The following is a 21,570-nucleotide window of genomic DNA, read 5'->3' as shown; positions in this document are numbered from 1 at the left end:
GTATGACACAAAGAGTTACCATGAATAATGAACTACACACAAAGTTCGACTAGTTAACTCATGTTGTTTTGCGTTACTGTGGCTAAGGATCAGTTCAGTCGGCTGTGTCATTAACTTGTTGGTATGGTAACAAGGGCAGAGGTCACAGACTGAGACGACGACGCTTGGAAAGATGAGCCGTCTCAAAGAAGAAAACCCTCATTCCCCTATGAGGACGCTTTGTTTTCCCTCTTACTTAATTTTCTGTTTAAAGGAGATTTTTGCCCCTTCTTTTCAGATCAAGTCCGCCACCTTTCTAAACAGCTTCAGTGGAGAGGATCTATGTAAACGAAATATTCAATGCTTATTGAAGTATAGATTAGTATAGATAGGTTTAGGAAGAACAACTAACGCAGCTGTTTTACAAGTAACGTCCAGTCATATTCATGCAGCTGTACAGAGCATCCTGACACTCACTATTCCTCTGCAGCTCCCTCCACCACCCCAACCTCTTACTTTTGTGTTATTTGTTTGGGATTGTTTTGTTTTTTTAATTAAGATTTAATGTTCTTGTATGTGTTTATTAAGAGTTACCAGGTCTGACTGAAATAGGTGCCCAGAGGATGATTCCTACTGTTTTTAGACTTTGGTTTTGGACAAATTTGACCATTCACACCAGCCTCAGTTTTACTTTGTGTTTAGTACTAATAATTAGCAAATGTTAGCATGCTGACACACTCAGCAAAAAAGATTAACATGGTAAACATTATACCTGCTTAAAATCAGCATGTTAACATTATCATGTTAGCGTGCTGATGTTAGCATATAAGCATACCTAAGAAAAGCTTCCCAGAGCTGCTAGCATTGCGTTTTTGGAAGTACCTTTTGGGGTTTAAATATTTAATAAGACTGAAGGCACCACATTCCAGTTCTGCCAGCTGGCATGTCAGATCTTTGATGCTCAGTATTTGACGAATACTCTTTACCAAGACACAGTGAAACACTAGCACATCCTTCATAAAGATTATTTCTCTGAATGTATGAGGGCAGTTAACAAAGTTTTTGCAGACATCTCCCTTTTTCAGTCAGTCTCTTCTTGACCATACTCCTCCTTTCTCATGCAGAAACAGGTGAAGCCTGCAGGCTGAAACTGCTGGCGCCAAGTCAGCATATCATGTCCAACGTTCCAACAAACCCAGACAGAGTCCCTGATACCTCCCTCTAACACTCCACGGCTCACAGATCCTTCACACCTTCTTCTACCTACTCATCCCTCTGCATGTCCAGAGCTGCTGGTTATTTAGGGACAACACCACCACCTCAGTGCTGGTCCCAACCGTCTGTTTCTGCTGGGGTGTGCAAGCATATCAGGGAGACAAATACAACAACTTGACTGACATGGCAGCGAGCCAATGGTGCATCAACACAGATGAGATACAGGCCTGTGGGATGCTGAGCAGCCAGCCAGCCAGCCAGCCCTCCCGGAGGCCCGACAACTCTGCCTCTGCTTCTGCTCCTGGAAAGATCAAAACCTTGCTAACGAAAAAGTAACCACCCCCTCCAACCCTACACTGCCTTACAACTGTCTCTTCATCTTTGCATCCGCTCTTTTCCCCCCATCACGCTCCCCTCCTTCCCTCCCTCCCCCTGCCTGGTGCCCACTGCCTGACTGTCTGCTGTTGCAGCTGTCGCCAGCCTGGCTAGAGTCACAACACACCGGGGAGAAGAAATGGAAGAAGAGACGCGGGGAAAGCAATAGAGTCGAGGGAGTTGAAAAGTAGAGTAACTGAGAGGTAGATTGTGTGTACATAATGTGGGAGGTGGTGCGAGTGGGGGGTAAGAAGATGAGGAGGCAAAGCGGGTGGTGGCTTGAAGATGAGGAATGGGGGAGGGGAGACAGCGGATAAGAGGAGGAGGGCAAGAAAAGGAACAAAAAATAACAAGAGGGAAGAGAGGAAGAGCTTCAGAAATGAGGGCAAGGGAGGAAGAATGAAATATTGGGAAGACGCAGCTGAAAGGGGAGGAAGAGTCAGTTAAAGAAAAGGCAAGAAACAGAGGGAGATGGGGGAGAAAAGGAACAAGCACTCGAGAGAAAGAGGGTAAAAAAGAGTAGATGAAAAGATGGGAAGGTAAAGAGAGATGACTGGAGGGAGAGCATTTGTCATTTTCCTGGCAGCACATACTAGATGTCTTTGTATCTCAATAGGTCTCTGCATTTTCATTGGCTTTCACACATCTCGTCTCTCAAGAGATTTCAAGCACAGGAATACATAAAACATATCTCCAAATCCACATTTCAACAACACTTCAAATCCACCCGTAACTTAAAATCTAAGTTAGATCAAAAGTGTGACAAATTCAAACGCAGATACATACGGAAGATTTACAGCTTGAAAACACTTTTAAAACTGTTGTTTCTTCATCTAAACCATTCAGTTCGGTTTAAAAACACTGCAGTGTGGTAATTTATTCACTAAAACACTGCAGACAACTATCACTATCACATCTGCTGCATGGAAAGCATCTCACTACATAAATAACATTCAGTTAAGGCTAAAAACTGATGCACGCCGGAGCGAGACATCACCGGGTTTCTTCCCGTTCCCCTGTGGTTTGATATGGTGGTTGTAGTGAGTATGCTCCCATGTCATTGATACCCTGGCTTGGCTCCACTTGTACCACCACAGGCCATCGGGGCTCTAATCCTGAGCCGCGCAGTGGCACAGTTTCACCCTGCAGCCATTCACTTTGTCTCCACACAAATGCAGCTGCCAGATTCGTGTGACCAGCCAGCCTCTCTCTCAGAAGAGATTGAGGTATTAAATGAGGCGGCTTTCTCATGGCTCTTTTTGCATGGAGTGTGTGTGTGTGTGTGTGTGTGTGTGTGTGTGGGGTATGAAAAAAGGGAGTACTTACACTGTGGGAATTCACAGAAAAGCTTGAGCTTCTTTTTTTTGGACTCATGACAGATTATAACTTTTGTGGCTCCTTTAGTTTGACAGATTGCACAGAGCCAAACTGATTATGTGTGCAGCAACTGCAAAATATTGGGCTGCATGCTAATAGACAAAAACAAATCTACTCCTCAATTTCAATTCTGAATCAAACAATTTCTGAAATTCCAGAGCAAGCAGCTACTTCTCTTGTACAACAATTTAGCTGGGTGCATCCAACACCTGCAGATTCAGGACAAAGTTGGCAATTAAAAGCTGAAGAACCTCCACAAGTCTTAATCAGTTTGTTGATTTTATTTACATCTAATGGACTGACTGCAGAAGTGTTTTGTCATGACACATTCATCAGAGCATGATCCTGATGATCAAGCTTTGACGAAGGTGTCACAACAAACCAAGACATCAGATTATTTGTTTCATTTTTATATAGTGTCGCCATTTTCCTCTAACTGTTGGAAAGTGGGTTGCTGTTCTTTTTATGATGCAAGACAACCACATGCAAACAAAAAAACAAGTGACTAATCTCAAGAACAGTTCTGTGCTTGTTTTAAGAATGAAACAATATCATGTTTAAAGAGGGTCATTCTCTGAACAAGTGAAAAACGGACAAGTCACTGCACAAGTGGTTAGAACAATATCACATCTTACAACTGAGCACAGCTGTCTATTGCATGTCATTAATTTAACATCTATCAGTTATGGATAGACCTGAGCTCTCAGTGGGTGGTCCAGGAATCAAGTCAAGTGTACAACATGTAAACATATGTACATGTCAAAGCAGGGAATATAAGCGTTGAATAAAACATTACATTATAGTATTGACTCTTGGGTCTATACATTCTAAACATGCAGCGTACCGTCTGTTGTCTGACTAAACTGTCCTCTACTTGACTCCACTATAAAAGTGGGTGAAGGACTTTCAGCTCTGGGGACGCCCGGCGCCTTCTCTGCTTGGCCTGACTCCCCACTCTCCGTGCCAGGCTGCTGGCAAACAACAATGACCCTCTAACAGCCGAGTCAACAGTTACCAAACATACAACAGCCCAGGAGGTGCCAAGTGCGAGTGTGTGACATTACTGTGTTTATCACTTGCAATGTACAGCTTTGCCGCATGTGTCTTTTCTAATGGTGTTTAAAGTCAAATTCTATATATTAAATATACTAAATATTCTACCTACTGTTTCTGTTGCTCTAGCTAAATGTTTTCCCACTAGTTACACTTCTTTGTAATCTTGACTTTAATTTTTAGCTTTGCTTCTCAGACGCCCCGTCTGACTGAGGGCTGAGGTGAAGGTGAATTTGAGGCGATGAGGAGAAACGGCACTGCCTGTGGCGTTAACTATGTTTACTGCGCTGCTGTTTGCCTGTCTCCTGACTCAAGAGTAAAATAAAACACTCTTTGGGCCTGTTTTGCAGACACACGATTCAACCTTCTGTCTGTTTATGCAAATACACTGCAATGATATAATCCACTGGTACAGTATGTGTTTGTATAAGGCTTGGGCTGTATTAATTTTTTCATAACTTCTAGACATTTCACCAGGATATATGACAGTGTTTGTCATAAATCGGGAGAAATAAGGGAAATAGGAAGAATTGTGACCCCGAGAGGAAAGCGCAATGAAAAACGTTAAGTCTCCCATGAAAAGAAGGAAGCAAATGTGGTGATAGAAGTCATTGTACAGCAAGTCTGGGTTTAAATATTTATGGCCCATATATTAATGAAAAGATAGGACAAATACGCCTTATTCCAAAGCTTCTTGTTGGTGGATACCAACACATCAGTGGGCTCACCTTTACTACCGGAACTGAACCCAAAATAATCCCAAAAAGGGCCATTCTCTCAATTACTAGTCCTGTAACGTTATCCCCACAATTCAGTCGCGACGAGTTGCTCTTTTTTCAGTGCGTAGTGAGTGTTTGGTTGAGCGAGTGGTGGGTGAGTGCAGCGGAGCAGAGGAAAAGGTGAGCTGTGTAGTTCAGCAGTAAATCTACAGTGTAGGTTACAGTTTATCAGCGAATAGAAGATGTGGCTCCTGTGTGTGAGTTTTGCTTACCAGCTGCTGGATAATTAAAGGGGGGACATACCTTCGGGATTTCTATATACCTTGATGTACCGTAATCTATGATACTTCCCAAGCCTAGTTTGTATGTAATTGTGTGAGCTTGTGTGTATTGAAACAAGACCAAAATGTTACAAAAACATAAAAAACTTGTAAACAACGATCACAAGCAGCAAATGAAACCACAGTACAGTACATATGTTGTTGAGTAACAGTAATCATAAACACACCAGATGGTGTGGATCTACAGCATGTCAGTCAACAACATAAAGCAGGAGGATCTGTAAATGTGTGTCAGTATGCTTGGCAGGTCCACAGAGAGCCAGTTAAAGAGAGCAGCAGGGAGTCATCACCGTTAACTGGCTTCAAATCACTTTTTATTGACCAGTGGGGAAATGTGTGTATGTATGTGTGTATGTATGTGTGTGTGTGTGTGTGTGTGTGGGGGGGGGGGGGGGGGGGGGGGGGGGGGGGGGGGGGGGTGTGTGTGCATGCACGTATATTGTATTGTAATTTGTAATCATGCAGCTATTGACTGGTGTCACTGTTTGGTTTAGTTGTGTCACTGTATAGCTCTCCCTCCTGTCTCACAGTCACTGAAACAGACTGAAAGTCAGGCAGTGTTCCCTTCTAAAAGTGTGGAGAAACAAACATCTGTTAGCAGTGTGACCGAGTTCACACGGTGCCAGAGAACTGAGAACAGTCCCAAGTCCATCTAACAATCCACACTGTCATACCCTGCACTGTTGTATGTCATCAGCCTGACTTTTAATTTGTTATCATGTGCAATAATTTTCCCTCAACGTGCATCTTCACTCCATCATTAATGAGAAAAGGTCAAATCAGCCTTTACGCAGTGCACATCACGTCTTGTTCCCAAGGACGTAACCATGGTATAGAAATGCGATTGTTTTTGAAAATGCATTTCCCACAATTCTATGATATTGAGTAAATTTGCAACATTGAGAACACATTTTGACGACAAAACAGACAATTTGAATTTACATATAAACGATTAGTCAGTGATTTCTCCAAGATAATGATTCCCCCACCATTTGTTTTGGCCCATACGTTGCTTACTTTATTGACTTCAAACAGACCTACCAATTAGACAATTGCATTATGACCAGATTATCATTATTATTTTCATCATTATTTTACCAGAAGAACAATGCAATACATTGAATATTCTGCTTAAAAGTTTAATTTGCTTTAATGTTATCATGCTGTTTAGCTAACTATGTAGTTAGTGTAAAAAGAATAGTGTACATGCAGCCTTTTCCCACAGGGAACTGAGGCCATTATATCCATTTATGCTCTCTTCAAAGCCACCAAACTCCTTTGAAACAGTAATTTTACCTCTAACTTAATGTGAAAAAATTTACATATTCTCAGTTCCCCCAGTGTATTTTGACATTTCTATGATATATCATATTTTTCTGAGTCATTTCCTTACAATGTTGATTACCCACATAGTTTGCCAAATATTTTTTGAGAAATAGCTAAATTTTGTGCTCAAAGTTGCAAAAGTTGCTTACTTTTTAAAACGGGGTGGTGACGTATGACTATAGTAAATCCGTAAGTCATACGTCATTCTCCAAGCTTGCAAAGGCGCACCGTCACGCCTCGTTAAGTCAGAGCATCAAACCGATAAACATCGCTGTTGCTAGCTAACCAATTTATCATGTAATTTACTTAGAACTTACAGTAGGTATGTGTCTGATGGTCGGTTTGTCTTTCTAGTTTAGTTAGCTAAGTTAACTTAGTTGTAGTTAGCTAGCATAGTTATTGCAGAAAGTTGGCTAACAGAGGGTCTTTATTTTATTTTTTAGTTTCCTCCTCTTGGTTTAGTGTGCTGTTCATTTTTATTATGACATTTGTGCGTGCGGTGTTGGAGGACAGATGACAGAAAACGCGTCACACTTTCACCTGCCACAATCTTATAAACAGTCTGCAACATGCATTTTGCTGACGGCCGTTATACCAATTTATCGGCAGAGGCAATGGTATCAGCAGTCTTTACATACAGTTCAACAGAGTAATAGACCACCCACACCCCTGCGGTAAAGCGCACCATAAATCGTAGTGGGATTTATCGTGTGCAGTGCGTGACAGGACCATCGACTGTATGACTGATAACAGCTGATACTCGCACATTAGTTTCTATCATGGTTAAGTAATAGCTACTCCTGCAAGACAGTAAAGTGTACTAAACATTACAGTGTAGTGATGTTAACACAGCATATCGTTAGTGAACACTCCAGCCGGTCAGTTTGCGGTTGTCATGGTAATTGATTACGTTCGACTATTAACCGCACCCCCGTTCTTTGTTTAAGAAAGAACGTTAACCACTGGCGGTAGCCTTAAGCTAATGTCAACAAGCTAACATGTTCACAGGAACGATGCTAACATGCTGATTTTCAGCAGTTATAATGTTAAACATGCTCACCATTTTAGTTTAGGGTGATATCATGCTAGCATTTACTAATTAGCACCAAACCAAATATATAGAAGGCAGATGGGAATTGCATTAGTTTTGTAGGTATTTAGTTGTAAACTAAAATAACTGGACTAAACCTAGATCTGCTGATGGTATTAAAAGTTTAGTATCACCAAAGTCATTAGGATTCATTCTCCGCCTCAGGCCATGGTTATCCTGCTATTTAATAGCAATCCATTTAATAGTTGTTGAGATGTTTCAGTCAGACACTATCTCAGCCCTCAAAATTACTAGAACCACTTCAAACTGAAATTTATCATTTCGGTTTGCCTATAAATGTACTTGATGTATAGTACAAGGCGATTCGGAAAAGAAATCTGCTCTTGACGGCGCCTGCTTTTTGTGTTTTTGTTTATTAACTGTTTTCTGCCATCCCTCTCTGGTAACTTTTACCAGAGAAGAGCTCTTAAACATCGGACTTTCAACTGCTAACACTATTACACCGCTTCTGATCGAACCTGGAACTTTCCCGGAGTTATTAGTTGGAGGAGCAGCAGCTCTGTTTGGGATCGTCCGGAGACACCGAAGGGGAAAGTGTGCAGGCGCACTGGTTAAACTGAGACAGCAGGGTTTTCGCATTGCCCTACCTTCTATCCACCTGGCAAATGTCTGCTCTCTGGCGAACAAAATGGATGAACTGCTGCTCCTCAACAGAACTAACTCGGACTTCTGCAGAAAACATCCAGATTCCCTGCTGATTGTTCTCAGGGACTTCAACAGACCAAACCTAAGCCATGAACTTCCAAAGTACAGACAGCATATTAAGTGTACCAGAGACACTAACACACTGGACCACTGTTACACAACATTAAAGGACGCCTATCACTCTGTTCCCCTTGCAGCTTTAGGACTCTCTGATCACTGTCTGGTTAATCAGTTAAGCAGCGACTAAAATCTGCTAAACCTGTTTTAAAGAGTGTGAAAAGATGGACCAACAAGTCAAAGCTGGATTTACAAGCCTGCTTTGACTGCATGGACTGGTGTGTTTTTGAAGCTGCAGCCACTGACCTGGACAAACTAACTGACACTGTGCCATCTTACATCAGTTTTTGTGAGGATGTGTGTGCCGACCAAAACCTTCCACACATACAACAACCAACAACCCTGGTTCACAGCGTAACTCAGGCAGCTTCGTCAGACCAAAGAGGAGCCCTTCAGAAGTGGGGACAGAGTCTTGTATAACCAGGCCAGGAACACTGACTAAAGAGGTCAAAGCAGCACACAGTCACACCTCTCCCCAGCCCCAAAACCATCTTCAAACAGTCACCTTGCCCCACTGCCACGCTCTCACCCCCCCTCTCCAACCCCTCACCTGCACTCACAATTTGTGAAGAGGAGCTCTTCCAGAGACAGAAGATCTGGAAGGCTCTGGCCCAGACAGTGTGTCACCATCCTGCCTGAAAATCTGCGCAGACCAGCTGGCCCCCCATCTTCACACAGATCACTGGAGCTGTGTGGAGTTCCCTCCTGCTTCAAACATCCTGGTCCCCAAAAAACACTCTGGATTAAATGACTACAGGCCTGGCGCCTCCCAGGGGTGCGTGCTCTCCCCACTGCTCTTCTCCCTCTACACCAACGACTGCACCTCAGGAGACCCATCTGTCAAACTCATGAAGTTTGCTGACGACACAACGGTCATCGGCCTCATCCGGGACGGTGATGAGTCAGCCTACAGATGGGAGGTTGATCAGATGGCTCTCTGGTGCAGCCAGAACAACCCGGAGCTTAACATGCTCATAACTGTGGAGATGACCGTGGACTTCAGGAGGAGCCCCCCTACTCTGCCCCCCTTCATCATACTCATCGTCCCTGTGTCTGCTGTGGAATCCTTCAGGTTTCTGGGATCCACTATATCCCAGAACCTAAAGTGGGAGCCCAACACTGACACCATCATCAAGAAGGCCCAGCAAAGGATGCACTTCCTGCGCCAGCTCAGGAAGCTCAACCTGCCTAAGGAGCTGCTGATTCACTTTTACACAGCCATCATCCAGTCTGCCCTCTGCTCATCCATCACTGTCTAGTTTGGATCTGCCACCAAAAAGGACAGGAGCAGACTAAAACGGACAGTCAGGACTGCAGATTACAGATCATCTGTGCCAACCTGCCCTCCATTCAGGACTTATACATTTCCAGAGGGCAAACAGGCAGTAAACATCACTGCAGATCCATCTCACCCCGGAAACAACCTGTTCCAGCTTCTCCCCTCCGGTAGGCGCTACAGAGCACTGTACACCAAAACCAACAGACTCAGGAACAGTTTCTTCCCACAAGCCATCACTCTGATGAAGAGCTGACTCTGACTCACAATGTCAGGAACAATTCCTGTGCAATAATTCCTGTTTACTGGCTTCCACTTACCATTTATTTATTTATTCATCATTCTCCATTTCAAAGCTCTACATATTGTCATATTATATGTACTGTATACCAAATGCACCTACCTCATGTACATAACACCTGCACATAATACTTATTTATCCCAGCCTCCTTTGCACTCATCACACTGTGTACATGTATGCTTGTATGTGCACCTGTATATCACAACCACCTCCAATGTACATAATAATAACATTAATGGTAATAATAATTTTCTCCTGCATCCTTTGCACTCTGCTCATTGCACTATTGTCCCAATCTGTCTGTATGTTTTTCTTTATAGTGTGTATATATGTGTTCTCTATACTGTAGCCTGTGTTTGATTTATTACTGTACTATTGTGTTATTGTATAAGTAAGCATATCGTCAGCATTGTACAATCCAGAGTCAAATTCCTCGTATGTGTACACATACCTGGCAATAAGGCTGATTCTGAAACGTTACATTTACTACAACTCAACTTGTCATGATGAAGAACCTGTTTTAGTGGTTATCACCTCTTACAACACCTGCACATGCTGGTGTTCATCTGGTTGCAGTTGTTCTATAATTTGAACTTGAAGTGTGTCTTGAGGCCTAGAAGTACAGGCAGACACAGTGCAGCCTACAGTCAGGGTTGGGGAGTAACGGATTACGGTGTTATGTAATCAGGATACAAAAAAGTAGTAACTGTTTTCTGGTACAGTACAGAAAAAATATGTGTATATGTAATCAGATTACAGGTATATTTTGTAAAATCAGGGATTACTCATAGGGTTTATTAAGCAGAAAGTTTCCATGAAACAGAAAACGCAGTGCTATTTGCCTCTTTTTATATACAGTCTAAGGTTTCTGTCCGTGTTTCTGTAAAAACACAAAGCAAGGGAGGGACCTGTCGCAGACATTGATTGGCGTTTACAGTCGCCAGTAACGCCAAATGTTTGTTTACGCCCCTACCCCGTCATGCAGACTCTGTGGGGACTGGTTCCAGCTCTCAGTGAGTGAACACGGCAGCTGGACCGGGACTGAACACATCCTCTGAGACCGACAGAGGCCAGTTTGAGCACTGGGAATACAGTACCGAGGTGGTTTTCTTGCCGGGTTTGGCCCTTAGCACCCCGGGGCTGAGTAAGTTAATAGAACCTCTAGCAGCACGGCTAACCGACCGAGCTATCCAACCACAGATACAGGCAGATAAGGCAGTCAGCGGTTTAGCAAAAAGTAAAGCTATCCATCAGAAAGCTCTGTGTAAATCATCTCAATACTGGATTCCCTGTTGGTCTTTGAAGCTGTGTTCGGTCCTGTTCATGCCGTGTTCACTGGGAGCCTGCTGAGCAAGGTTTTGTTGCCTGCTCGCTCGGCTACGGTTCCCAGTCAGGATCACCCCGCAATCATCAACCACCCCCCCCCCATATAAAAACATTTAAACATGAAGTTTACATGGATTTTAATTTCATGGGAATGGAAGATTTTGTATATTTCTCTAAAAATACATTGAGCAGACAACGCATCATTGATACTTCATTTGCCTATTTGGCATTGAAGTAATCCAAAAGTAACTAAAAGTAATCAGGTTACATTACTTTTATTTTTTGGTACTTGGATTACGTTACTGATTACATTTACATACAAGTAATTAGTAATTGTACCGGATTACATTTTTAAAGTAATCCTCCCAACCCTGCCTACAGTCCATCAAGACTGTTAGCCTTAATCAGTAGCCAGCTCACTGGGAGAGGAAGGATGGTTTGACCTCCTCTCAATTGGCCTTCTACTTCTCCCTAGTCCTGCCTTTATCGCTCCCTTCCCCCATCCATCTCCCCATTCCCTTTCCCAACCGAGCCTGCAGGGGTTTCTACAGCCATTCCTTCCCTGTGCCTCTACCCATCCTTCCTTGTCTCCATCCATCTCTCCGCTCTGTCATTCACGGCCGCCCCTCGCTGCCTCCATTTCCAATCCTTCTCCCCCCAGCCCCGCAGTGACTCCTGTCATTGTAAGCCCTGCTCTCGCTCTGTCTTTGGCTGCTGTGTCAGAATGGGGACATTGTTGCTCTGTTGTAGCGTGAACGTGTGTGTGTGTGTGTGTGTGTGTGTGTGTGAGATAGTAGGCCTGTGAGTGCTCTGCCCTAGCGCCAGCATGTCCAGCTTTCCAACCTCCATACGCCTACATACTCAACTGCACATGCACCAAGCTTGCAGACATGTCACATAAAACACAAAATTAATCAAAATTCAAAGATAAGGCAGGAAAGGACAATGCATCTGCATCTGTAAATATGCAGCTTTCGAAGTATCAGGGTTGGGTTGTATAAGTATTGAATGTTAATAACCACTAGTGTCAAACTAGTGATTGTAAAGGGGAAAATGGTTGCTAGATAACATCTGTAGCCCAATCCAAAAGCAGTCAACTATGCAGTGTTTCCCATACGTTCATTTATTTGTGGGTGCCTGCCTATTTAAAATCATATTTGATTGCAGAGAGCTGTAGCGCATTCACGCAGCACATCCTCTCACTCGTCCCTCTCTCTCGCTCTCTCTCCCTCATGAACACAGCGGCACAAATCTGTCCAGCACAACGCTGTCAATGTCGGAGACCCAGCTTAAAAAAAGTTATTAGCAAGCATGTAAGGAGCCTAGCTTATAAGGAGAGCTAAGTTAATGTTACACAGCTTTCCAGTGGTGGAAGTCATTGGCTGTAACATAACAGTTTTAGGGTCCCCTTGACTGCCGATCCTTTGTAAATGTAGGTATGATTTGAAAGCCAAATTAGATGTAATAAATAGAAATAATTTGAGGTTTGTTGTGCTGTTTTTCTGAAATGTGATTTAACATCAAGTTAGATGTGTTGTCCATTTCTCTAAATGTTTTGTATATTAGCAAGTTAACATTTGTAAGCTTTGTCAGTTGGTTCAGTGTTAGCTACATCACCCCTGGGTTTGTATTGTGCAAAATGTTATTTATTTATGTTGAAATCTCCACATACTAGCTAAGTTTGAACCAAGAGGAAGCCTCTGGATCTAAAAAGTGAAGTTAATGTGGAAGTGCCTTAATCCTGCGTTGCTTCTAAGGGCCAGCAGGGGGCGACTCAACATGCAAAAAGATGTCTGATTGCATTGGAGTCAATGACAAAATTACTTCTCGCTTGATTTTTTACCTCAATAAATCTTTCCAAATGAGTTTATGGTCTCTGGGGTAGTTTGAAGTCTTCTTCAATACAGCATGATGGTCATTTTGTAAATTATGGTTTTTGGGTGCTGTCAGTGTCTCCTTCTAAGAATGTTGATCCTTTCACAGTGTGTTTACAGTTGATGAAAGTTAATTTAAACATTTTGGTCACCTAAAAATGTTAGGTTGTCCTGAAATACACTCTAAGGAGGCAGGTGTACATTTTGTTTTGAGTCTGTTTTTCAAAATTAGCATCCCAATTAATGTCACAGTTACTGTGAATTACTTTTATTACTGTTGCCTTACTAACCAAGCTAGCTAGCTCTGCCCTCTCATCCAAATTCAGTCACTTCTGGTTCTAAAAAAACAAGATGGCGACAGCCGAAATGCCAAACTCAAGGCTTCAAAGCTCTATTCCACAAATGGTGACGTCACAGAGGCTACATCCACTATGGTTTTAACTTATGAACAGCAGCTCCAGGTCATTAGTGAAACATAATTGTGATTTAAAGTAGGGTTGTTACATTAATAATACAGCTGAAACATCACTAATCAATACGAGCCATCCACACGTCATATATAATAGCGGTCTCTTCCTCTTCCTTTTGTGCAGCAGTTAGCTATGTAAAGCTAGCTCACACTCCAGTTAGTCACAGTCTCTGCCATCACCGCTCTGTCTCTCTGAGGGATTAGCAGTAGCACTGGCCACTACTCTAATCCTTTCCTCAACAGACCTACTCTAATATTCACACACACACACACACACACACACACACACAGCCAGATGCAGGCTTTTCAATGACTGCGACTATTTGCCATTTCTCGCCTTGCTAATCTGTTAACTAGCTATTACAGCACTTATGTGCAGTGCTGTTGTTCATGTCATGGTAGCTTGTTCAACACATCATCCAAAATTAAAAGAAAATGCCCATTCTAGTTTTATTACATTTTCTTCCTTTTCTTGCTTTGTAATCTAAATACTCTATCAGCAAACAGCATACTTGACAAGCCTGGTGAGACGCTATTCAGATGATTGTTTACTGTGTAAACATGGCTTCCATTTGAAGCTACAGCAGGTAATACCAACTGTGCTTTGTCTCATCGCGTATGTCTAATTAAGAGAATTAAGAGTAAATTTATAGACTTCAATAAGGACTGTGTGATTTGGTCGAAGGCTCTAGAAATATATATATATATATATATAAAAATCAGTAAATGGGTCCTCTGCAAACATGCTTTACGCATGCTGTCCTCTCTCTCCTACATAAACACATACATGTCCTGCCACATGCGGTGCACTTTTGATGTTTTGACGCTGTGTACAACAAGCATTACTCATACCATATATACTCATATATAAATTATGAAAAATAACATGTAGGCTATATCAGCATGATATAGACATCCCAAATCGATCCATAAAATGTGAATAGTCACTGGTTTTCTTAGTCTTCTGTGATAGTAAGCTGATTATCTTTGGGTTTTGAAATGTTGGTCAGACGACTAATAAAATTAAAAGAATCAACAGATTAATTGATGATGGAAGTTGCAGCCCATGTCTCATATAATTATACTGATATTATATCAATACACTACATCTAGTGATCAAGAGCACTGTGAATCTTTCCATTGTTTCTACTTTAATCCCATGTGTCATTCGAGCCAATCAAGGAGGACTGGTGCCCTATGCTTTGAGAAGCTAGAGGTTGATCCGGGATCAGAGTGGCAGGTGACCACGGGGGGAAATTACCTGCCAACCCGCAAACATGCTGTGACATCACTCTAAGGAGGTCATGGTAATCAGATTATCCCCATTACACAGACACACTCACAACTGTGGGTCTGACCGACAGCAACACTCAGCAGGTTAAAACACTCTCGCACATGTAGGCGGACACACTTAAAAAAAAAACCAACTTTAATTTGGCTGGGATAAAATTAGATGAAAGCATGCGAGTGAGCCAAAAATAAAATCCTCTGTGTTTTGTAAAATGTTTGTGAAGTTTTGAACGCACACTGACTCTATGAGCAGTGTCATGTTATGCCTTGATGAATTCTTCTGTGGGAGGATGAGGATTGTTTACAGTGCGCAGGAGCCGGCTGATGGAAGACAGAGGAGAGGCTCGGGGGCCTGAGCTGCTCAGTAACCGCAGTGATGCCAAGTGGTCGGCGGACTGAAGAGGACACCTGAGACCAGCGCACCTGGACAATGAGCTGAGATGTAACCCTAAACTGAGATGAACCGCTGTTTATCCCCGCGCTCTCCTTCTCATGCTCTTTCCCATCAGTCTCCTTTCTCGCTCGATACTTCTCTCTGGTCCCCGATTTTTTTTCTCTCCACAACTTGATCTATTCCACTCTATTATTGTTATTCTCCCAGTGGTGGAAAGTAACTAAGTACTTTTACTCAAGTAAGGTACTTAAGTACAATTTTGAGGTACTCCACTACATTTCAGAGGGAAATTTTGTACTTTTTACTACGTTACCTTTATTTTGATATCTTTACAATACTTGTATGCAGATTTAGATTATTAATTATTAACTAATACAAAATATAAATCAATTAATAAATTATAAGATATTACTATAGGACCCGCGGTGTATGTAGATAGAAGTGTCTCATTCTAAGGTAATAAAAACATAAAAGGTTCGTAATGTAAGGTCTTTATACACCGCTGAAAACATTGTTATGGATATTATGTTGCATTTCTGTAAATAGATCCTCCTAAATATTACACACTGAACCTTTAAGTAACATTTTAAATGCATGACCTTTACTTGTAACTATCTTTACACTCTAGTATAGCTTCTTTTACTTAAGTAAAGCTCTGAATACTTCGTCCACCACTGTATTCTCCCAATCTTTTGACTCAATACCTCTCTCCTCTGCCTCTCTCTCACTTACATCCCATGCTTTACCCTTATGGGCCAGGCTAATGCAAACATCCCTCACAGACTAATCACATACTTAACAAGTAGCCCCCACAAATTTTCAGCAGGATTCATCATTCAAGGGGGAAACAGGGCCCAAGTCCTTCCTGAAACATTCCCGCAATTCTTGCTTCATGCTGTTTCCACACAGACAATACTCAATAAATAAATTGGGAGACTGACATTTTGGGCAACAACTGACAGCAGCTAGCAGCTATATGACTCAGTGACACAGAAGCACTGCCCGTGTCACCATGGAACGGCAGTGTTATGGTGTTGTTGTCAAGGCTCTGCTGTCCAATACGCATCTGATCCCCCATCGTTACTGTTAGAGCCTCACAGGGGAGAAGGGAGAGTAAAGAGATGGGAACAGGGTATGCATGTTTAAGAGAGCGACACGATGGAAAAGTGAGCTACACTTACTTCTGTTGTCTCTCTCTTTAAAGGGCCTTTAGTCAGCATCCTGCACACCACCCATATTTGTACACTCCCTCCTGCATCACTCATGTCACTTGATAAACACACACACTCTGACCTGCATATATACACACACACACACACAAATGCACTTAAGATACTCGTTGTGTGTTATTTCTTTGATGCATCAACAACTGTAACTGCGTCTTTAAACAGCAAGTAGCACAAAGGACCAAAAATAGCTCAGTGAGTTGCAGAGCAGAACTGCTCTCCTTGAGGAGGGGAGGAAAGAGGAGGATGAAGAGCAGGAGGAGGTGCAGATAGATAGATAGATAGATAGATATATACTTTATTTATCCTGAGGGAAATTCAAGAGCTGACAGGGAAAAGATGGCAGAAGAATACCAGCTCTCCAGGACTTAGTCTACCCTGCTGTGTCCAATTTAAGTTAAGTTAGGTTCTCATCGAGTGCCAGCTTTTGGAAGAAACCACTGTTTCAATGACAACATTTGATAATCACATTTCTGTCGTGAAATTATTACGAGAAGGCCTCAAAAAATCCTGATAACATTGTTGCTGTGCACAACATGTTGTGATATTGTTTGCCTATTATTTCCTCCTTGTGTCAAAAACACTGTCACAATAGAGTCGGATTCATATCAGTATCATCACCTGTCTGAACAAAATACTGTTGTTGCACTAATTTGTTCAAAAACAATGAGCGGGGGAGAAAACTACACAGTTACCAGTTTAATAGGTACACCTAGCTAAAACTAATGCATTCCAATACAACAGTCCTGTCATAAATCCTACATTCATGAAAGTTATAATGCTCAGTTTTTGTTGAAACAAGTTTTGACAATAACTCAAGATCCACTTACTAGCTTTTTCTTGAGCTTTCAACTGCATATCACAGTTCTAATGTTGTAATATTTCAATTGTTCCATTTTGCCTACCAGACAATATTAATGAGGACAGAAAACATATTAGACACAGTTTTCAGAGTAAAGCAATATAAAATGACCATAAAGTTGAATAAACATCTCTTTAAAAGGAGACTCAACACAAACTGAACATTACGAACATGAAGGGAGGATTTAACGCAGGACAGTTGAATAGCATTAGTTTTAGCCAGATGCACCTAATAAACATATTAGACTTACATATGTGCTGCCTCACATATGTACCTGGTGTTTGACCCCACTTTTCCTCACTGAGCCTCTCAGCAGTGTGTTAGATGATACATACAGACGGGTGAGCTTTAAGCTTTTTAACTGACCTTGGAAATTGTACTGGGACAACAAATATCTTAGCACAGGTCTATTGAATGTAAATATTCTGGCGCCTTCAACCACATTCTGGTCACGTGATAACACCCTTACAATCTCCAACCTGTATATGACCACCTGCTATCACGTGTTCACTTTAGGTCACATGATATCGACCGAAACATTTTCATAACAACTGAGCAAACTCCAGTAAAAATTCAATCCATCGACTTTGTGCTAAGAATTGTTTTGTTAAATATAGAGGGGTGTTAGCAACTGCAAATGTTTCTAGCCTGACAAAGATCCAGCTCAGGTTTTGCTCAATGTTTTCAAAAAGGTGTTTTTTCTGGCATTAGTGTCTGGTCTCAGTCCCTGCTGGGTTTTGTTCTTGTTGCTCTGTTTTACATACAAAATGGGTTCCGGTTTGATGAGAGAGACCTTCTGGCCCTTTAAATTTTTTGTTGCTTAACCCCCAAGAAAAACTCCTCTTCAGTTCTCATATTATCACCGGTCTTATAAACGTGAATGAATCAGACATTATATAATTTGCTTATTTACACAGAGGACAAGTCACACTTGCTTGCAGTACTTACTGTTGCTGGACTTGAGGTCTCTGTGGATGATTGGTACGAATGCTTTGTTGTGCAGGTAGTCCATCCCTGTGGCAATCTGGACCGCCCAGTTCACCAGGACCCTTGGAGGAACCTTCTTTCCAGCAAGCGCTCGGTTCAGAGCCCCCCCTCTGGCATACTCCATCACCAAGCACAGGTTGGGCTCCCGCAGGCAGACCCCACGGAGAGCGATTATGTTGGGGTGCCGAAGCATCCAGAACAGCCTGGCCTCCTGCCGCACACTCTCTGCTGTGGCACTAATATCTTCATCGGGGTCTTGCCTTGCGGCCTTTACTGCTACTTCTTCTCCTCGCCATACTCCTTTGTACACCTTCCCAAACCCACCAGCTCCAATCACCTCCTCCAGGAACAGTTCTGTGAAGTCTATCTCCACAGGGCAGTCATCCACCCCACCTGCCACCAGCCCTCCTGCAGTCAGTTGCTGGTAGTTGGCAGCGCCCCCCCTCGTGACGTAGTTGCATGGAAAGATACCCACCTTGTCCTGAATCTTGCCTGTCCACCAACCCTCGTCCCCAGACACTTTGGAGTCTTTGGAGAGAACCTCAAGAAGGTCCCCACGCCGCAGGGTTAACTCCTCATCTGCAGTGGCCTCATAGTCGAACACTGCCGTCCAGTAGGGGTTGGGGTTGTGGGCCCCACAGTGGTGATCAGGGTGGGAGTCCGGGGAGCCGGAGGAGGAGATGGTGGAGGAGTTCCAGCTGCTTCCATTTTCCACCTGCACGATGGGGGCTGGACACATCGGCGGCGGAGGGGTCATATTTGGGGGCATGGAGGAGGAAGAGGAGGTAGTTGAGGAGGGCGGGATTAGGCAAGGGGGAGGTGGGGAGCAGCAGCCCCCGCAGCTGGTGCAGGACAGGGGGGCTGCCGTGCTGCTCGCTCTGCCGTATGGGTTCATGAAAGCCTGACTGCTGTTTGACGCTGTAGGTCTGCCCTCTGTCAACTCAGGCACAAAATCCATACAGGGCCCATTGACAGAGACGAGGTGTCCTCGACCACCAGTGGAGGGGAGATGGGATCAGAGGACCAGAGAGCCGCGACTGCTCCCCCCCATCACACAGCTCGCTGTTGAAACTGTGCCAAATCCTGTCACCGGTTGCTCCTGTGGTGTTGCTACGCAGTGTGTAAGTAACATGTATTCCCAAAGGCAAGTTCACTCAGGGACAACGTACATCAGGTCGAACAATGACACTCAGCAGGGAATTTTATGAGTGTGGTGCACCCCCCCCCCACCCCCCCCAGAAAACTAATTGATTGTTTCCACAATTCTGTCTTTTAGAAAAAGCTGCCAGACTCTCACAGGAGAGCAGAATATGTGTTTATCTCAGTCTGATTAAATCCTTCAGAAATGATGATGCCTTCAGTCTGCAGAGTTCCTGATCAGTGAATGAGTTGTGAAAGTAAATCCACACATAATTTCTCTCACTGGTCTCTCAAATTCTGCCTACAATTACTAAAACAGTTACATAGGCTACTTGATTGAAGAATTGCCTATATTATACTTTACAATTAAAAAGAGTTCATCTACATTAAGCTAAAAAAAAAACGTATAAGGGCTCATGATTTATTGTTTTGACCCTCTTCTGTAATATCAGCCCATTGAGAACGACTGCCATGACTCTGAGAGCTGCAGACACTAAGAGGTGATAATAAAACCACAAGTGATTAATTGTGGTATGAAATAGGGACTATTTAGGCGGCCATTAAAAAAAATGCAATCTGTGTTTGAGCTGAGTGAAATCCTCTGAGCAGGGGTTCTCATTATTTTTCATCCAGCCCAGTGTAGATGCACCTCACCCGCCAGCCATCTCCATGAATATGGGCTGTTTCCTCTTCTATAGGCTACTGTGTTTACTGCGGTTTTCGCCCTACATCCCGAAAAGCCGGTCCAGGCTAAATCTTACATGCATGGCTATTCGTGAGCCGGTTCAACGTCCCTGAATAGCCTTTATCAAAAAGGCCCCGTCCATTTTAAGACAGCTGGGGAATTACAGAAACAAGCCGACGGTGGTTGGGCGGCAGGTATTCAATGCGGAGCTGTAAAGTGGCACCATGTTCAGTATCCAGCAAAGTCTGAGCACAACAAACCCGCCTCCGTCTCTGTGCAGCGGCCTGGTTCAGTCGATTGTGCAGCCAGGCTACATTTGTACGTACATTTGTGATAGTGACAAATCCTCGGTTAGAAAAGAAACTCTTATTCACTGGAGACAGTAAAGGGATGCCAACATTTATCATTGTCCTGTCAGCATGGTCAGCGTCAGATCATCAATAGGCTAAATAGTCTTGTAGCGAAGCTGAGTTTTCTTTTTTTAAACATCCATGACTTCTTCGGGAGAGACAGAAACCATCAGCCAATATTGTTAACGAAGGTTGGTATGGAGGCAGTGCAGAATTACAGTAGGCTATCTCTGATCCGAGTGGACGAGATGAGATAAGGCGATGAAGAAATCCACTCCGGCTCCATGTTTCCTTTATGAATAGCTTGATACTCCGTCTTAATAATAATAGGCCCTAATAATAATAATACAATGCGGTTATTATAATATGGTGTTATAAAAAAAAGGTTGTAAGTAGACTAGTATATCCAGTTATGCGTTATCCGCGCCCACACAGCCTAGACAGCTTTATTGAAATACGTAAACAATTATGGTTTACTGTAACCTAACCTGGACAGCAACATCCACCGATCGTCGCATGGGCGTGTGGTTGCATCCGAGTTACGAGGCACCATCCAGGTCAGTAACCCAAATTTGGCGACTAAGTAGGCTAAAACGCTCTCGGGAGTCCCTGTCCGTGCTGATCAGCCAGCCGTCCGGAGGTCCGCCGTATTCACTCAGGCTTTATCTCCAAAAAAGACGTGACATTTCGAGGACCGAGCTGTCAGTCTGTGGGCTGACTTTGCATCCAAATACACCGGGGCGCCGTCCACATACGTCGGGACAAGTGCTTCCTCTGTCACTGATCCACAAGTCATAGGGATGGGTTGAGGCACGCAGAATGTGTGCGCACTTACACCCATCACATGTGCGCAGATCTTCAGCTCAGCGTGCAGGACGGAGAGGGTCTGGGGAGAGGAGGGCGTCAGGGTTTGCTGGAAAGCTATACTATGGTGGTGGCGAGGCTCTGCTGTTGCACTGTGGGTAATGCAGTTCCTGAGGGATCTTCTGCCTGACCTACATCATTCTGGCAGCTCACGTAACTAAATAATTAGCAATGGGCTACAATCATAAGGAAAAGGCGTGCCATCTAAGATATAGTTATTTTATTCTGTACTACAGTGCATGGCTTTGTCTTTGAAGATGGTTATTTA

The 21,570-nt window shown here is 43.2% G+C and overlaps 1 protein-coding gene across 1 annotated transcript in view; it reads right to left on the bottom strand.

Moving 5' to 3' along the window:
• Positions 1-21,307, bottom strand: part of map3k10 (mitogen-activated protein kinase kinase kinase 10) — a 48,488-nt gene extending 27,181 nt beyond the window's left edge. The window contains exon 1 of the mRNA XM_046074862.1: positions 18,225-21,307. Coding sequence (XP_045930818.1) covers positions 18,225-19,221 — 997 coding nt within the window. The 5' untranslated portion in view covers positions 19,222-21,307. The remainder of the gene's footprint in view (positions 1-18,224) is intronic.
• Between the last annotated feature and the right edge of the window lie 263 nt (positions 21,308-21,570).

The sequence above is a fragment of the Micropterus dolomieu genome, linkage group LG17 (genome assembly GCF_021292245.1).
Source record: "Micropterus dolomieu isolate WLL.071019.BEF.003 ecotype Adirondacks linkage group LG17, ASM2129224v1, whole genome shotgun sequence".
NCBI classification, from domain to species: Eukaryota; Metazoa; Chordata; class Actinopteri; order Centrarchiformes; family Centrarchidae; genus Micropterus; species Micropterus dolomieu.
Note: the sequence above shows the minus strand (reverse complement) of the source record. Positions and strands in the feature narration are given on the sequence as shown.